This window comes from Saccoglossus kowalevskii, chromosome 8 (assembly GCF_978046115.1).
Source record: "Saccoglossus kowalevskii chromosome 8, keSacKowa6.1, whole genome shotgun sequence".
NCBI lineage: Eukaryota > Metazoa > Hemichordata > Enteropneusta > Harrimaniidae > Saccoglossus > Saccoglossus kowalevskii.
The window spans coordinates 6,282,424-6,301,558 of record NC_140648.1 but is presented as its reverse complement, the minus strand read 5'-3'; the positions used below and the strand labels follow the sequence as shown (position 1 = coordinate 6,301,558).

The following is a 19,135-nucleotide window of genomic DNA, read 5'->3' as shown; positions in this document are numbered from 1 at the left end:
AAGTTTCGCTCGTGTTACATGTATTTCAAACTTATACTTTTATTTTACTGTATGGTACTGTGTTGTTAACATGTCAACAAGTAATCATAAATTGCGACAATATCTTGTTATTTTTTTTCCAGATTACAATGAATGTGCAAGTTTTCCATGTCGTAATGGTGCCACATGTAAAGACTTGATTAATGGTTATGAATGCGTATGTGCCGCTGGCTGGTATGGTACAAACTGTGACTCTGATGTTGATGAATGTATTAGTAACCCATGTAGAAATAATGCGCAGTGTGTGAATGGTCAGAATCAATATACATGTATCTGTCCACCTGGATGGTTTGGAACTACTTGCGAAAATAGTAAGTACAAAATATAACACATTTTTTGACAAAACAATTGCTTTAAAATTGTTTTAATAAGGAATAGTGTTGTCAATTATTTGACAGATGTCTCTTGCTGTTATCCAATCCAATAGTTTACAGTTTTTTTTTTCAAAACCGGGGAACAGGGGTGCAGCGCCCTGATACTCTCAGCTGGCGTCCTCTTACCGAATTGCCGATTGAACTTTCAAGCTATAAATATATATCTTGAGCTGTGCACTTCTGTGTTGCTGTACAACATGAAATCTTTCTCAAATACATTTTTCACCGTGAAAACTTCCCAGCAACATCATCTGACAATGTGTCTGTACACCAAATACACTAAAATTACTCAAAAAATATTTCAATGATAGATACACCGTTAATATGGTGCAGAAACCTTCTGATATGGTATCGCTCTGCTCCCTCTTGTTCATTTTTTCTAGAAAAACCCCTGGCTTAGTTGTCAACCAAAATTTTCAGAATTATTCTATCATTACCATCAAAAACAGCATAGAACTAATCAGTAGAATGTACCGATACCTTCCATTTATTAGACCCAAACAATATAATTATTAGTGGATTGAAATAAAAATAAAAAGTATATTTGTTGAGTGAATGAACTGTTTAATCAGTGGTCACATGATTTTAAAACTAAAAAGATATTAATGAAAGTAATTTCCAACCAAAAAACTAGTTTTATTCCTTGTCAATAAAGAGAAACATCAAGGTGGATTGACAGCATTTGAATCTAGACATTTACTTCCAGGTGGTCAAATTGCTATAAAATATTGTTTTAGCAGAAAGTAGGTGATCCAACTATTAGAGATCAATTACAAATATTGTGGAATGGTAGTAGGTAGTAAGATCAGAATAAAAAATATTGAATTTGCTTTATAAATACATAAACTAGTTCTGATACTGATTAACAGTTTCTACCCAAATAACCTGCTTATTGATTAAAACATGTACACAATCAAAAATTATGTTCATTTGATCCAAAAATAATAAAGATATTGTCGACAAATTTAACAAAATGTTGTGAGAAATTAAGGTATTCTTATTAGAAAATAAATTTGTTTATTTTATTCGTCTGTAGATCGTGATGAGTGTGGCAGCAATCCTTGTTATAATGGCGGTACATGTGTTGATTTAATTAATGGCTATACATGCAATTGTGCCGCCGGCTGGACTGGTGTTAACTGTGGCGTTGGTAAGATAAAAAATACATTACATAATTCCACCTTAAGATTCTTATTGTCATGTAAAGACATTCAAACATTGGAGTTATTTTCACATTTTACGAACTATCATAGAAAACTAAATCTTACTATTGTATTATTATTTGTTTACCAGACATTAATGAGTGTGCATCACGTCCATGTATGAATGGTGCAACTTGCACTAATGAGATCAACAAGTATTCGTGTACATGTGCACCTGGATGGACAGGAACCAACTGTGCTCTAGGTAAGAATTTCACTTTTTGTCTTTATCATATGGTTTAAGACAGAGCTGCATTACTTCATGACTGGGTAAAATATAAGTGCTTAAAATATAAACCTTGATGTATATATATAGCCTTTGTACAATGATTTGTGTTTTTTTTTTTCTATCGTAGTTATTGATGAATGTGCAAGTAATCCATGTGAAAATGGTGGTACATGTACAGATATTGTAAATGGTTATCGGTGTCAATGCGTAGCTGGTTGGACTGGTAGTAGTTGTGAAATTGGTAAGTTTTTACTCATGCTTTCTAGCACATACTTGTAGATTTGAAGTTAACATGCACTTGGTTATTTGCCTGATTGGTACAAGTTTAATGGATTTTCTATATATGTTGTCATGGATACCAGAAGCCACAAAATTGTGTTTGCTTCTTCCTCGTCAATTTGTATGAATAAAATATAGGTTTTTATATATTTTTTTTATGTTTTGTGAAGCTTTTATAAACTATTCAATACAACAAGAATGTTTGGTACAAATCTGAAAAGCTGATACATTGTCCTTTTCATCAAAAGTATATCACTACCACCATTTGTTTATGAGATCACCATGTCAACCACATGGTTGAAAGCAACAGAATCCTTACTCTGCTTGGTGGACAGTGGTTACTATACTCAGTTCACATCAATTTCTGGCATGAAGAATAACAGATAAATGAAGTTTGCTCTCCTGAGAGTGCTGTAGGATAAATAAATCTCATGTGTTCATGTTTTTTTGTTTATAGATGTAAATGAGTGTTCCAGTGCTCCATGTTTACATGGTGGTACGTGTCAGAATATGCTGAATGCATACCAATGTTTGTGTTCACCAGGATGGACTGGCATCAACTGTGACATAGGTGAGTAACACAATCCTTACATAGGTCACATGACTTTCAATAAAATATATCAATCAAATACAGTATACAAGAGAATAAACATTGAGATAAAAAATAAGAGTTTATAATATGTATTTATTTATTTATTGTAGATATTGATGAGTGTGCCAGCTCACCATGTAATAATGACGGCACCTGTGTTGATGGTATTGACATCTATTTCTGCACATGTACACCTGGATGGGGCGGAATTAACTGTGAAGTTGGTAAGTATACAACAGACCTACCTCATTTTAATAAACATCACCCATTGCAGAAGTTGTTTAGGGAGTCATAGATAGTTAAAGCCATGCCTATAGCAAAAGTGTACCTTGTCTTGTGAGTGGAAGGTATTTCTCAATTACCCCAATACTCTCAGTAATTCGTTTTGGTGTCCATCCACTTTAATTTGAATGACTTTGCAATAACAGTGTTCAAGACTAAGGTACCTCCTGCTCTGAAATAATTCTTTTTGGGTGATTCTATTGTACCTTCCGTCTTTCCAAAGATAGATAACTTTTTTTGTATGGAATCTGATGTTGACATTGACTTTACCGTCAGATATGCCATGCTGTTGCATTCAATTAAAATCTTATTAATTTTTTTTTACTTTAGAAACATTGGAATGTATTAGTAACCCGTGTCGCAATGGTGCTACTTGTTTTGAAGGTGAAAATAGTTATGCTTGTATCTGTACACCAGGATGGTCGGGTATGAATTGTGACATTGGTAAGTGTATTTTGTGAAATCTATGCATCTATATATTTAATCTCACTGTATCCATGCCTAGTTTGACACTACAGTTTGTAACTTTGGTTTAATACTACTCGGATTAGTATCATGCATTTTGCAATGAATCAAATGTTACTTTTGAAATAAACTCTTGATTTTGACAAGTATGAAGGACAGTGAACGACTATTATTTCTCAAGTAATTTACATGAATTTAAGTTTTTGGGAAAATCATCTAAATGTTTAGCAGGTAGCATTTCTTTGTTGTTCAGTTATAGAGACACAGTAGCATACTTGCTCTATTAGTACCATGTGTACTTACGTAAATTACAGAGATGTTTCTATGTGCACTTACGTAAATTACAGAGATGTTTCTATGTGCACTTACGTAAATTACAGAGATGTTTCTATGTGCACTTACGTAAATTACAGAGATGTTTCTATGTGCACTTATGTAAATTACAGAGATGTTTCTATGTGCACTTACGTAAATTACAGAGATCTTTCTATGTGCACTTACGTAAATTACAGAGATGTTTCTATGTGCACTTACGTAAATTACAGAGATGTTTCTATGTGCACTTATGTAAATTACAGAGATGTTTCTATGTGCACTTACGTAAATTACAGAGATGTTTCTATGTGCACTTACGTAAATTACAGAGATGTTTCTATGTGCACTTACGTAAATTACAGAGATGTTTCTATGTGCACTTACGTAAATTACAGAGATGTTTCTATGTGCACTTACGTAAATTACAGAGATGTTTCTATGTGCACTAACGTAAATTACAGAGATGTTTCTATGTGCACTTACGTAAATTACAGAGATGTTTCTATGTGCACTTACGTAAATTACAGAGATGTTTCTATGTGCACTAACGTAAATTACAGAGATGTTTCTATGTGCACTTATGTAAATTACAGAGATGTTTCTATGTGCACTTACGTAAATTACAGAGATGTTTCTATGTGCACTTACGTAAATTACAGAGATGTTTCTATGTGCACTTATGTAAATTACAGAGATGTTTCTATGTGCACTTATGTAAATTACAGAGATGTTTCTATGTGCACTTATGTAAATTACAGAGATGTTTCTATGTGCACTTACGTAAATTACAGAGATGTTTCTATGTTCAAAAGAAGGCATTCTTCAATGATTCAGTCTAACTTACATTATATGCACTACTATTAGAGATGTGCTTCTAATAGAGTAAATTAGCTACCAATAAATAACATTTCTGACATTTCTAGTGGCAAAAATGTAGTTTTCCAGTGTTTATTTCATACCCCCTCCCTCTTCATAGAAGCTACATATAAACATGATGATTTAATTCATTTCATTTTCCTATATAACATTTTTAACAATTTCTAATTTGTTTTCAGATATCAATGAATGTGCTAGTAGTCCATGTCAGAATGCTGCCACTTGCTCTAACCTACTCAATGCTTTTGCCTGTACTTGTGCACCAGGTTGGACTGGCATCATGTGCACAGATGGTAAGTTAAATCGTAAACAAATAACGTACTGGTATTGTCATGATATCATATCAACCATGACAGATGTGGCACTTTCATGAAATCAAGTACTTTTACTTTTTGTATTTTTGATTTTTATTAGACATGCAAATAATTGTTGTTGTTGTTTTTAGATGTGAATGAATGTTCCAGCAGCCCATGTGTGAATGATGGTACATGTTACAATGGTCCAAATTTTTACAGCTGTACATGTTTACCTGGTTGGACTGGATATAACTGTGAACTGGGTGAGTTTATGCACATGTATATTTGTGGTTTTCTTGTACAAGTACAATGTATCAACAATATGCAGACTTGTTTGTATCAACAATATGCAGACTTGTTTGTATCAACAATATGCAGACTTGTTTGTAGTTTTCATGTCACTGGTAGCATAGTTGTTGTCGCATCAGACTCATTAGACGCATCGTTAGACCCAAGTTCAAATCCTACCTTACGCTGAACATTAAAAGGGTCGACCCCTACCCTGGGTACGTGTGCAACAGACTCAATGGGAAGGCCAATTCCACTGGCCGAGATTCATTCACTAACGAATGCGTAGTTGCCTGGACTCATAGCCTTGGTTGGCAGCTAGTCTAGGAGACGGAAAACTCTCAGGCAAAAGGCTAGGCCCATGTCCGATAACAGTGGTTTGCGACAGGAAGGGCATCCAGCAGTAAAAACCCCATGCCAAACAAAATATGATGCGGAGATATTATCCGCACGGCGACCCTAGCAACTGGGAATAAAGCCGTAGAAGAAGAAGAAGTTTGTAGTTTTCATGTCATTCCCAAATTTTCACCAATATATTATCTGGACTAAACAGCACCAAATCATCATGTGATTGGGTAATATTTGCAGGTTAATTGTATATTGAACAAATTCGGATTTAATAGACCACTTTCCCGAAAGTAGCGAGACTGGGGTGCAAAAATACTCCTACTTTGTCATGACTTAAAATACAAACATGTCTGTTGGCTGACAGTCGATAGAAGGGAATTTTATTTTTGTGACATCAATTGGTATACCCAGAAGCATAATATCACACATGCACCTCAAAACGATATGCGCACTGATGTGAAACCTTGTATCTTTGACTTTCGGGAAAGTTATTAATGATGAAAATGAAACTTGCAAACATTTGATTATTTGAAAACATTACTGGAAACACAACAATTTTTTAAAATTTATAATAATTATTTACAATTTATTTTACATATACTGTTACATGTATGCTGTTTGTTGAATTGTATCATATTGTGAAAACACCGAGATCGTTACACTTCACCACGTGGTCATTGAATAGTATCGTATTGTGAAAACACCGAGATTGTTACACTTCACCACGTGGTCATTGAATAGTATCGTATTGTGAAAACACCAAGATCGTTACACTTCACCATGTGGTCATTGAATAGTATCGTGTTGTGAAACCGAGATCGTTACACTTCACCACGTGGTCATTGAAAGGTATCATATTGTGAAAACACCGAGATCGTTACACTTCACCACGAGGTCATTGAAAGGTATCATATTGTGAAAACACCGAGATTGTTACACTTCACCACGTGCTCATTGAATAGTATCGTATTGTGAAAACACCGAGATCGTTACACTTCACCAAGTGGTCATTGAAAGGTATCATATTGTGAAAACACCGAGATCGTTACACTTCACCACGTGGTCATTGAATAGTATCATATTGTGAAAACACCGAGATCGTTACACTTCACCACGTGGTCATTGAATAGTATCATATTGTGAAAACACCGAGATCGTTACACTTCACCACGTGGTCAACATTTCTATCATAAATTTGTTGTTATTGCAACAGTCATGTTAATTCCCAAATGTACTTGCTTTGTTGTAGATATTAATGAATGTACTAGTAGTCCTTGTCAGAATGGTGGAACCTGTTACAATGAACAAAACAAGTATTCCTGTGGCTGTACACCAGGATGGTTTGGAGTTAACTGTGCTCAAGGTATGCAGTATTTCTGGTTTACTTTATAAATGACACCCTCCACCTCACATCATAAGTTTTTACTCAACTAAGATAATTTCTAAACCACACACCCTCATTTCTGAATGTCTAGGAATCCGTCCCCCAAAGTACTGTCTGGAATCGGCTATATCAAATTATACAGTACATTTATTTTATTGTTCATCTTGATAATGATTAAATATAATCTCTATTTTAAGATATGGATGAATGTGCTAGTGGACCGTGTTTGAATGGAGCCACTTGTCAGAATGGTCTCAATTCTTATACCTGTTTCTGTTTACCTGGATGGACTGGCACTACTTGTAATATTGGTAAGTTTCTTGATGATAACAAAAGTATTTTTAAAATAGGTACAACGCAATCACCAGTACAACAGTGAAATTAAAGTAATTTACTGTATTAGGTGGACAACAATTGTTTTATTACATATTTATGTAAGTCATATCAGCTATTCGTGATGTAATAAGCAGAAACTATAATTTTTAGAAAAAGATAAAAATATTTTAATATATAAATAAGAAAATAAACACAAATGAATTTCCTTATAGGTTTGAAAGGAACACACTTGGTCGCTCTGCCTTGCATTTACAATGCATCACACTACCCGATTGACCAACCAACATTTTGATATTAATTCAAAATCTTTCCGCAGATGTGAATGAGTGTTCAAGTCAACCCTGTTTGAATAGTGGTACATGTAGAAATGGTGCAAATTCTTACACATGTAGCTGTTTAGCTGGATGGACTGGATCACATTGTGAACTGGACATTGATGAATGTCTTAGTGCTCCTTGTCTTAATAATGCTGGCTGCAATAATTTAAATAATAGATATTCATGTACTTGTGCACAAGGATGGCAAGGAATTAACTGTGAAGCTGGTAAGCAATACCTTCATCTCCTTAGCAACCGCATCTGACTCTTTCATGGTCTGATTTTTGCAGAGAGTGTAAATGGATGAATCAAAACTTGGTACATGAATACTGCGTGTTGTCATTTAGTCTGTGTATATTATTTAATATGTAGTTTGCATACTAATTACCTATTTTGCGTGTTTCTTTTGTCTTCTCATAATTTATAATGAAATTTATTTAATAATCATTTCAGATATAAATGAGTGTGCCAGTAATCCCTGCTTCAATGGTGCCACTTGTAACAATCTACTGAATTCTTATTCCTGTACTTGTGCCCCTGGCTGGACTGGTGTGAATTGTGAAAGCAATATCAACGAATGTCTAAGTTTGCCATGTTTGAATGGCGGTTCTTGTGCTAATGGCCCTGACAGATACACTTGTATATGTTTACCAGGATGGAATGGTGTCAACTGTGAAAATGGTAAGGATAATATTTTTAGTGGATTTACATGAAATTTACATGTCACTTTAATGGCAGTATTATATGTTCATTATCATACTTGTTTGTTTATTTTCTTTCCTTAGATGTGAACGAGTGTTTGAGTAATCCATGTCAGAATGGCGGTTTTTGTACTCATTTACAGAATGCTTATCAATGTCAGTGCTTAGCTGGTTGGACTGGCAATAACTGTGAAATTGGTATGTATAAATCAGAAATGGTGATTTCATGATTAAAACTGCTAATAATTTGATAATATTTAACTAAGCTTTGATTATCCTTTGATTCTATGTAGGTATCAATGAATGCAGCAGTGATCCTTGCATTAATGGTGGTATATGTATTAATGGCGATAATAAATATTCCTGTCAATGTCCTGCTGGGTATACTGGCTACAACTGTGAAATTGGTGAGTTTAACATTCTGTAATTTCAGTATTTATTACTGGTCCTTTCGTAGCACTTATACCTTGCACAATCTTCAGGTTAGTCGTTGTATTTTATATGCTTAGTTTCTATGAAATCTTTATCTAAAAAAGTATTAAAAGTGTTTTGGTGATATTGTAATTATGGTGTTACTCAAATACTGATTATTTTCTTTTTTTAGAAATTGATGAATGCAGTAGTAATCCATGTTCTGGTGTCTCAACATGTGTTAATTTAGTAAACAGATATCGATGTCTGTGTTCTCCAGGTTGGACTGGAGTCAAATGTGATATAGGTAAGGTTTAGAATAAACAATTGTATTGAACTAATGGACATAGTGGTTATAATTTACATATAAATGAATTTTAATCATGTGACCTCTTTAAGTATCTTGTTTGTGAGAGTTGTCCCATATTTTGCTTTCCAAGTTTTCAAAAGCAGGACCCTTTGTGCCTTCCAAGTTTCAAAAGGCAGGACCCTCATTGCTTTCCCAGTTTCCAAAAGCAGGACCCTTTGTGCTTTCGAAGTTTTCAAAAGCAGGACCCTTTGTGCTTTCGAAGTTTTCAAAAGCAGTACCCTCTGTGCTTTCCAAGTTTTCAAAAGCAGCACCCTCTGTGCTTTCCCAGTTTCCAAAAGCAGGACACTCTATGCTTTCCCAGTTTCCAAAAGCAGGACCCTCTTTGCTTTCCCAGTTTCCAAAAGCAGGGACCCTTTTTGCTTTGCCAGTTTCCTAAAGCACAACCCTCATTGCTTTCCCATTTCCAAAAGCACAACCCTCATTGCTTTCCCAGTTTTTATAAGCAGCACCCTCTGTGCTTTCCCAGTTTCCAAAAGTAGGACACTCTATGCTTTCCCAGTTTTTATAAGCAGGACCCTCTTTGCTTTGCCTGTTTCCGAAAGCACAACCCTCATTGCTTTCCCAGTTTCCGAAAGCACAACCCTCATTGCTTTCCCAGTTTCTGAAAGCACAACCCTCATTGCTTTCCCAGTTTTCAAAAGTAGGACCGGGCCCTCTGCGCTTTTCCAGTTCTGAAAGCACAAACCTCATTGCTTTCCCAGTTTTCAAAAGCAGGGCCGCTGTGCTTTTCCAGTTTCCAAAAGCAGAACACTCCATGCTTTCCAAGTTTTCAAACGCAAGACCCTCTGTGCTTTCCCAGTTTTCACAAGCACAACCCTCATTGCTTTCCCAGCTTTCAAACGCATGACCCTCTGTGCTTTCCCAGTTTTCAAAAGCACAGCCCTCCTTGCTTTCCCAGTTTCCAAAAGCAGGACCCCCTGTGCTTTTCCAGTTTTCAAAAACAGGATCTTCACCATGCTTTCCCAGTTTCCAAAAGCGGGATCCCCTGCATTTTTCCAAGTTTACAAAAGCAGGACCCTCTGTGCTTTCAATAGCAGACACTCAATGTTTTGTATGATGCAACACAAAGCGATGTTTTTATAAACATGCTATGAATGGATATTGTTTTCATTAATGTTGTACATTTATTATTTTTCAGATATTGATGAATGTGCCAGCAATCCATGTGTCAATGGCGGCACATGTGTTAACGGTCAAAATCAATATACTTGTTTATGTGTTATTGGATGGACAGGAATTAACTGTGATAACGGTATGTCAAAATTAGTGTCTTTCTGTGATAGATCAATAACCAGTTAAATATGTGCCCAGTTCAATCACTAATCAGTCAAATCAATTATAGATTGAATCAATGATCAGTTTAAATCTGTGCCAAGTTCAATCACTAATCAGTCAAATCAATGTTAGATTAAATCAATAATCAGTTAAATCTGTGCCAAGTTCAATTACTAATCAGTCAAATCAATTATACATTGAATCAATGATCAGTTTAAATCTGTGCCAAGTTCAATCACTAATCAGTCAAATCAATGTTAGATTAAATCAATAATCGGTTGCATATGTACCCAATTCAATCACTAATCGGCCAAATCAATTATAGATTGAATCAATGATCAGTTTAAATCTGTGCCAAGTTCAATCACTAATCAGTCAAATCAATTATAGTTTGAATCAATAATCAGTTAAATATGTGCCCAATTCAATAACTAATCAGCCAAATCAATGATAGATTGAATCAATAATCAGTTAAATATGTGCCCAATTCAATCATTAATCAGCCAAATCAATGATAGATTGAATCAATTATCAGTTAAATATGTGCCCGATTCAATCATTAATCAGCCAAATCAATGATAGATTGAATCAATAATCAGTTTAAATCTGTGCCAAGTTCAATCACTAATCAGTCAAATCAATGATAGATTGAATCAATAATCAGTTTAAATCTGTGCCAAGTTCAATCACTAATCAGTCAAATCAATGATAGATTGAATCAATAATCAGTTAAATATGTGCCCAATTCAATCATTAATCAGCCAAATCAATGATAGATTGAATCAATAATCAGTTTAAATCTGTGCCAAGTTCAATCACTAATCAGTCAAATCAATGATAGATTGAATCAATAATCAGTTTAAATCTGTGCCAAGTTCAATCACTAATCAGTCAAATCAATGATAGATTGAATCAATAATCAGTTAAATATGTGCCCAATTCAATCATTAATCAGCCAAATCAATGATAGATTGAATCAATAATCAGTTTAAATCTGTGCCAAGTTCAATCATTAATCAGTCAAATCAATGATAGATTGAATCAATAATCAGTTTAAATCTGTGCCAAGTTCAATCACTAATCAGTTAAATCAATGATAGATTGAATCAATAATCAGTTTAAATCTGTGCCAAGTTCAATCACTAATCAGTCAAATCAATGATAGATTAAATCAACAATCATTGGAATCATCAATTTTAGCTGAATGTCATGTATATCAATAAGTTGATTCAAAAACTAGGTTTTTATGTAAAGAGAAGTTTGGTGGTTAATAGTGAGTATTACAGTGTATATATATTAAAAATGATCTTAACCCTCTTTTTATATACTCAATGAAGTTGCACTTATCTCAACTAAAACATATGGAATTTGATTGCAATGTACTTGACAGCTTACCCTTTCACCACCAGACTTTCTCACTAAAATTTGTCTCCACATTTTTCTCATATTCTTCAATATTTCTATAAAAGAATCCTAATTTTGGAGCCAACAGACAAAATTTGAGTCAGTTTTCAGTTTTTACCCAAAAAATTCAGCTATTTTTGTCCCAATCTTCTGAAGGAAAGTGCAGACTATAAACAGAACTATTTTGTGATGAAAAGAGTGAACTGGTGGTGAAAAGGTTAAAAGCAAAAAATGTGTGCCTTGCCTGTTACATGTATGTGACATATATTTATGTGTATTCACAGATGTTAATGAATGTGCTAGTCTGCCTTGTCAGAATGGTGCTACGTGTATTAATGGTATCAACGAGTACACCTGTGTATGTCGCCTTGGTTACAATGGTGTCAATTGTGACAATGGTAAGATGACAATTTAATCTTGTTGATATCAGTCAACTTTTGTCACCTTGACAAATAATTCCTTATTTTTTCAAAAAAAAAATATTTTTTAAGCAAAATTATAGTTAAATTAAAGCAAAAAGTGTAATTATATCTGTTTGGTTAACCTTATAGCCATTTACATGAAAATGTGCAAAAAATGTTACCAATTTTTTAGCAAGAAAAATTGTGACTATGGGTTAATATTTCATGAATTATGATTATACATACATGTATGTTAAACATGTTTTTTTCGATACCAGCTGCTGTATTGGAGCCTTGTCAAAAGCTATCATAACAAATATTATGTAGAACATTTCTCATGCTGCAGTACTCGTTATATGTATTCGATAATATTGCTATGGTTTCTTGATTCTCCATCGTTATCTCTTCCAGAAATTGATGAATGTATCAGCAATCCCTGTCAAAATGACGGGACATGTGGCAATGATATCAACAAGTATTCGTGTCAGTGCGTATCTGGATGGACAGGTTACAACTGTGAAATTGGTAAGTAAATGTCATAATATATAAACACTTTATTTTTTCTAATTATGTAAAAAAGTTTGAAAGTGAATTTTGTACAATAAAAATGTCATGTAAAAGAGATAGAGGTTTTGCATATAAGTCTGTGTCATGTAAACAACCATACCATACCTAATTGCATTCTTTATATGATAAAGCGAGGAAGTCGTCATCTGCGCATGCGTCAGATGGCCATAGCATCATTGTTTACAAACAAGCGTCTATCCTATCATCGCTTGGAACTCAATTCCCACATGTGCGTAGGTGGCGACCCTTCCGCTTTAATATCCTTCAACCCATTCCATAAGGGATTTGATTATGTTGGCAACATAATGATATTGAATGTTTGTTTTATTATACAGACGTGAATGAATGTTCCAGTAATCCATGTCAGAATGGTGGGCAGTGTAACAATTTACTGAATATGTACACCTGCAATTGTCCAGCGGGATGGGCTGGATTCAACTGTGCTAATGGTAAGATAACAATAGATATCTTAATTTTTCATCAAATTTTGATTTTGTTCAACAAAGTAAGAATTTTTCATTACAAATTGAACTTGGCAATTTTAGGTCAATAATAACATTGTTTAGTGGCAATCAAATCTACCCATGAATTTATCAAAATCTGCTACAATTATTCAGTTTATATCTTAACTTTTGTTATAAATTACATTAGCGTACATGTATGTATGATTAATTAACTTTTTGAATGCGAAAGTAAAATATTTTCAAATTTTCCTCCTATTATTTAACCCAATGGGGGAATTACGTCAGTGTGGACAAAAATTAACAAAGAAATTATGGAAAAATACATAAAATGTGCAAATTGTAGCCTCAATATTTTGCGAATAGTTAATTAGCTTTGCCTATAATGAGAATTGTAAAGTGTAGTAGTTACCACATCTGTTTCTATAATTTTTTTCTATGTGTTCATGATAATTCAAGTCATTTGTGGCCAATCTTTTTAAGTTTAAGTTTGTGTTTTTAGATATCAACGAATGCGATAGCAGTCCATGTGCTAATGGTGGAACTTGTCTGAATGATGTAAATGGTTATAGATGTCTATGTACACCTGGATGGCAAGGAATTCACTGCTCTATTGGTAAGTGTACAACCTTGACTGGGTTTTACATCTGATTAAAGATTCACACTTGAAATAGATAATTATCAATTGTGGTGAAACATTTTAAATTTTCCTCACTTTATGAATTGGCAGAAAGTACACCTACAGTGCTAAAATGTCTTCTTATAATATTCCTACATCTAAAATTAGCAAAAGTACATATTATCTATCTTTTTACAGTATATTTATCAATATTAGAAACTTTTTAATTCATCACTTTTATCTATTTGAGATAAAAAAATGTCTTGCCCTCTGTGCTTGATGTTAAACTACATGTTAAAATATAAAAAGTTATAATGGATGTTATTTTAAATTAATATTTTCTTTTTCAGATATTAACGAGTGTTCAAGCAACCCATGCAAGAATGGAGCAACATGTGATAATTTAGTTGCTCTGTATGAATGTGTGTGTCCCATCGGATATAACGGTGTAAACTGTGAATTTGGTAAGTTCTTAATTACTTATTTTGAATATCTGACGTCAATTTGGCCCAGCAATGCATTCATTTATCTCTGATTGTTGACAATTTTGTTCATTTATCTAAATGAAATGTGTTATACAGTTATTGTTTGATCAAGTATTATATGTGAAAGTATTTACATTCAAAGATAATAATATAATATTGTTTTTCTACTTTAAGACATAAATGAATGTGCGAGTACACCTTGTTTGAACGGTGGTATTTGCTTCAATGAACTAAATAGCTACAGATGTGTGTGTCCCTCTGGTTTTGATGGAACCCACTGTGAAATAGGTAAGTCATGTTTACATAGATTTTTATCGTAAACTTAAATCTATCTTCACTATCAAAATTTTTATTTTCAACAAGTTTTAAAAACAAATTTTTAAAAGTTGTCTAATTTTATCTTGTCAAAATATCCTACACATACAAACTTATTGATTACTGTAAATTACTTTATTTTAGCTAGAATTAATTTTCACTGAAAAGACTTTTTGGGTATTTTGTATGGAATTTATTTTCACTGATATTTCATGAGTTGAATGTGAAATATAGAAAAAAAAGTATATTCGCTGGATTTTATTTTCACTGAAGCATCTCTTCAGCAAAAATAGCAAAAATAAATTCCAAGTGAAAATAAAGTATTCTACAGTAGAGGAAACCCATTCTTGATACCTTCTGTCACGAATGTCAAACATTAAATTATGTTGTATGTCGTGATGGTGGTGTTTTGTGTTTGTCTTATGGCGATGGGCAATGTTGTTTTTGGCGATAGATAATTGTTAAATATAAAGTGGCAAGATGTTTCTTTTAGTCAGTACTGGAGAAGCAGACTTTGATAGAACCCGATCTGAACCCAACTAGCACCTTGTAACACCTCCACAGATGAATGTTTGAGCTATAATCAAACGATTATGACTGTATATTTTCACATTTGTATTTCTGCTGTATATGTCAAATATTAATCTTCACTGAGTTTATAAGAAATAATGATGTGGGAGTTTTTGATGTGCATTAAACATTGTGATACTGTAGCGCTCTTAGTTTTTCCCCAAAAATGGTTAAATACTAAAACTAAATTCCTAGCAGCTTATTAGAAAAGTCATTAACCTTTTGACCTGCCAACATGTTGGTGTAACATTATGCCTATATTTATGTATTATTTTATAATACATGTATTATTATTATACATCTTTGCCTTCCAAGGATACATCATGGTAATGCCAAAATCCAAAAAGTTCAGAACAGAATCAGTGAACTTCTTTGTATGGAGTCCGGTCAAACCCTAGTGGCAGCCATGTTTGCTTTTATTATTAGAGGATGCTTACACGCGTTCCACACTGCAAAATTACTGCACACTGTAACTTATGGCGTTACGATGAAAGATGTATAATCATATTATTTAATAATTTTATACCAAATGAACATAATTTCCTATAGGCTATAGGTCTTGGTTAAAAGTTTGGTAATATGAAAATGATGATTTGGGGTTATATTTTGTGAATGACAACAATAGTTGCTCAAAGGATTAAACAAAAACTTATTTTCTTTGATAATATTTACTAAAATATAAGAATTCCCAAATTCTTTCTGCATCATTTAATATATGTATACCTAATTTTATTTTTTGTTATTGACAATATTAGAATTATTGGAATGTTCAACCCAGCCATGTTTGAATGGTGGTACCTGTATTGATGGTATTGACGGTTTCACTTGCTCCTGTGCTTTGGGATGGAAAGGCTTTACCTGTGAAACTAACATCAATGAATGTGAAAGTGAACCTTGTCTCAATGGTGGATTATGTTTTGATGAAATCAATTCATTCAACTGTATATGTAGAGCTGGATTTACAGGGGCAACCTGTCTCTTTGGTGAGTTTAGCGTTTTGTTTGATACACATTTATTGCCATGGGGCCATTGCACAGCAAATTTTTAGTTAACATTCACCTATCCTTAAACAAAAGTTTACAAATGCGGAAAAAAATATAAGAAACATTAAAAACAACTCAGTCGATTTCCCCACACAGTGATTGAAATTACCCTTCAACCCTACTCTCTATTTCCTACCCTCTCTTCCTTACCCCTATTCCCAACCCCCTATTCCCTATTGAAAAATCCAGTCTTATAATATTACCACTTGTCAAAATAGAACTTAAGTTTTTATTGTGGATGCCTGGAATTGCATTGCATAAACTCTTTCAATGATTGTTGTTTTAGATATCGATGAATGTAGAAGTAATCCTTGTCTAAACGGTGCTGAGTGTCACGATGATGTCAATGGTTATACTTGTGTATGTGAAGCTGGATGGACAGGTTTCCATTGTGAAACAGGTAAATAAATCAAGAACCATCACATGATCTTGAGTTCAAAATGTTATTAATTATGAATATTAATTCATGGATGTTTTTATTTATTTCTATATATTAATATATTAAATTTATTGTTATATGTAGAAGAAGTAGTCATACATCAGTGGAATGTTATGCTAATGAGTACATGTACATCCATATTTGGTAGTATATGTAATGGGTCATGTGATTGTCATTAACCAATCAATTTGTCTTTATTATTGCAGCTCTGAATCTGTGTGCAGCTGCTCCCTGTCTCAATGGTGGTATATGCCATAACTTGGTAAATGCTTATTTGTGTACCTGCCCTCAAGGTTGGACTGGAGTCAACTGTGAAACGGGTAAGAATGTTTATTCACTTATCAGTAATCTCTGCCAACTATGAACAACAGATCATTTTTGACAACTGGGCCCTCCCAATTATAAAATGGTCCACCCCTGCATTTTGGTATCTCCAATCATCTCATACATTTATATATATATTGTATTGTATTTCAGCTGTTGGCTGCCTAGTTAACTACACTATACCTACCGGGGGAGCACTAGAAATTCACTCTCCTAACTATCCTTCTTCATACAACAACAATGATTACTGTCGTTGGTACATCAACCCGCCTTCCAGTAACCGTATCCGTATCACAATCAAGGATTTCATCCTGGAAAACAGATATGATTATTTAGATATTGGTAATGGTGTTGATGTCAATGATATAGGGACACGATTTTTACACTTATCGGGAAAGAATGATGAGGATAATGAAAACATATATACTGCGTCTGGTCGGATCTGGATTGTGTTCCAGTCGGACAGCTCTAAGACTGAACGGGGATTTTCTTTATCACTTGAAGATCAATTCAGTGTTGGTAAGTACCGGTAATGTCTGAAAATAATTCTCTTCATTTATAGCAACTCATGTAACATGAATCCTTAGTACTTAGTATAGTACTGGCTTGGTTATACAGCCTCTATCTCTGTGCATTCTGTCATTTAATAGATAGAAAGATTTGATGGATTTTATTCCTTGTTCCAAAAAAGATGTTGTTTTTTGTGATATGGAACAGTGTGGCTGACTGTTGACCACTTTTGTTTTATAATTTATTACCAGAATATTTTCTCAACTAGGCCCTATTGTACAACCATGACTAACTTACTGTAATAACTCCAGATACAAGATACCCCAGATTCACTTCTGAGTCGGCTATTATTGTCAAGTTTAATAGAATTCCAACAACTGTAGTTTGTAATGTCATATTTCAGTCATTTGTCTTGAGTACACCAAAGAATTACCAACATAATTACAAATATTGTATATTTTTTAATGATGTCAGTTTAATTTCTGTTCATTTCAGTGATTGATGTGTGTATGAGTAACCCATGTCTGAATGGTGGTACTTGTGTAGATCATGGCAATCATCAGTTTACATGTACTTGTGAGGTTGGCTGGTTTGGTACCAACTGTGATGCACCAACTGGTAGGTTTATCTCATCTGTTTTGTTTTATTGTGCATTTTCTGGCATATTTATGAATATTTCTGACAAAATGATAATTTTTGCACTGAATGAGTACACATGGTCGTCACATGACTGGTCACATGACCTATAATAAAATTTTGTTTGAGCAAAACATTAATATTTAAATTTTTCAGCTATCTAGCCATTGATTGAGATTAATTTTGACTTTATCCATATTACATGGTCTGGTGTGGTTGCTTGAACTAAGCTTAAACCCTGTAAATAAAACCCACAATAATTGTGTCTGAAGAAAAACATTTATAGCTGATATCATGATCCACAATCAATATTTAATCTAACTTTATATTTCAGAAACCAACAAATGTGCCAGTTTCCCGTGTAGAAATGGAGCAACCTGTAGTAATGTTAACACAGATTATATGTGTTCCTGTCTTCCTGGATTCACTGGACGAGACTGTAACCTAGGTAACGTTTACCATACCTTACTCATGGTCTTACTATATAGAATAGCCTAACCTTGGTAATTCTACACACTTGCTGATTCCACCTAATTACATTTGTACAGAATTAAATATCATCAGTTCTCCATTATTTGGTTTCTTGCAGACATTGATGAATGCTTTGGTAATCCATGTAAAAATGGTGGCACATGTTTCAATGGATTTAATCAGTTTACTTGTAAATGTTCTACTGGATACTCTGGACCAACTTGTGAGTTTGCACCGAACACTGAGACGTGTAAAACCAACATTTGCGATAACGGAGGCATCTGTTACTACACAGACAGAGGTCATGAATGTGATTGTCCAGATAACTTTGTCGGACCTTACTGTGAAAAAGGTAAGAATGTGTCATCTTTTTGATGTTTGAGATTAGCAGTTTGTTTGAATATGGGATACAAAGACAAATGGTATTGGACAAATAGGATACATGGAAATTATCTTACAAACTGTTTTTATGGTCCATATCGGCACAGAATGACCACTATTTTTCAGTGTT

At 33.8% G+C, this 19,135-nt stretch overlaps 1 protein-coding gene across 1 annotated transcript in view; it reads left to right on the top strand.

The window, feature by feature from the left end:
* LOC100366518 (uncharacterized) overlaps positions 1–19,135 on the top strand; it is a 48,443-nt gene that overhangs the window by 19,961 nt on the left and 9,347 nt on the right. Inside the window, exons 21-50 of the mRNA XM_078011046.2 lie at positions 123–350; positions 1,450–1,563; positions 1,707–1,820; positions 1,972–2,085; positions 2,581–2,694; positions 2,826–2,939; positions 3,328–3,441; positions 4,833–4,946; positions 5,099–5,212; positions 6,835–6,948; positions 7,167–7,280; positions 7,622–7,849; positions 8,076–8,303; positions 8,408–8,521; positions 8,617–8,730; positions 8,928–9,041; positions 10,243–10,356; positions 12,068–12,181; positions 12,596–12,709; positions 13,087–13,200; positions 13,715–13,828; positions 14,182–14,295; positions 14,491–14,604; positions 15,957–16,184; positions 16,531–16,644; positions 16,890–17,003; positions 17,161–17,526; positions 18,013–18,135; positions 18,488–18,601; positions 18,743–18,976. Of these exons, the coding sequence (XP_077867172.2) occupies positions 123–350; positions 1,450–1,563; positions 1,707–1,820; positions 1,972–2,085; positions 2,581–2,694; positions 2,826–2,939; positions 3,328–3,441; positions 4,833–4,946; positions 5,099–5,212; positions 6,835–6,948; positions 7,167–7,280; positions 7,622–7,849; positions 8,076–8,303; positions 8,408–8,521; positions 8,617–8,730; positions 8,928–9,041; positions 10,243–10,356; positions 12,068–12,181; positions 12,596–12,709; positions 13,087–13,200; positions 13,715–13,828; positions 14,182–14,295; positions 14,491–14,604; positions 15,957–16,184; positions 16,531–16,644; positions 16,890–17,003; positions 17,161–17,526; positions 18,013–18,135; positions 18,488–18,601; positions 18,743–18,976 (4,257 nt within the window). The remainder of the gene's footprint in view (positions 1–122; positions 351–1,449; positions 1,564–1,706; positions 1,821–1,971; positions 2,086–2,580; positions 2,695–2,825; positions 2,940–3,327; positions 3,442–4,832; positions 4,947–5,098; positions 5,213–6,834; positions 6,949–7,166; positions 7,281–7,621; positions 7,850–8,075; positions 8,304–8,407; positions 8,522–8,616; positions 8,731–8,927; positions 9,042–10,242; positions 10,357–12,067; positions 12,182–12,595; positions 12,710–13,086; positions 13,201–13,714; positions 13,829–14,181; positions 14,296–14,490; positions 14,605–15,956; positions 16,185–16,530; positions 16,645–16,889; positions 17,004–17,160; positions 17,527–18,012; positions 18,136–18,487; positions 18,602–18,742; positions 18,977–19,135) is intronic.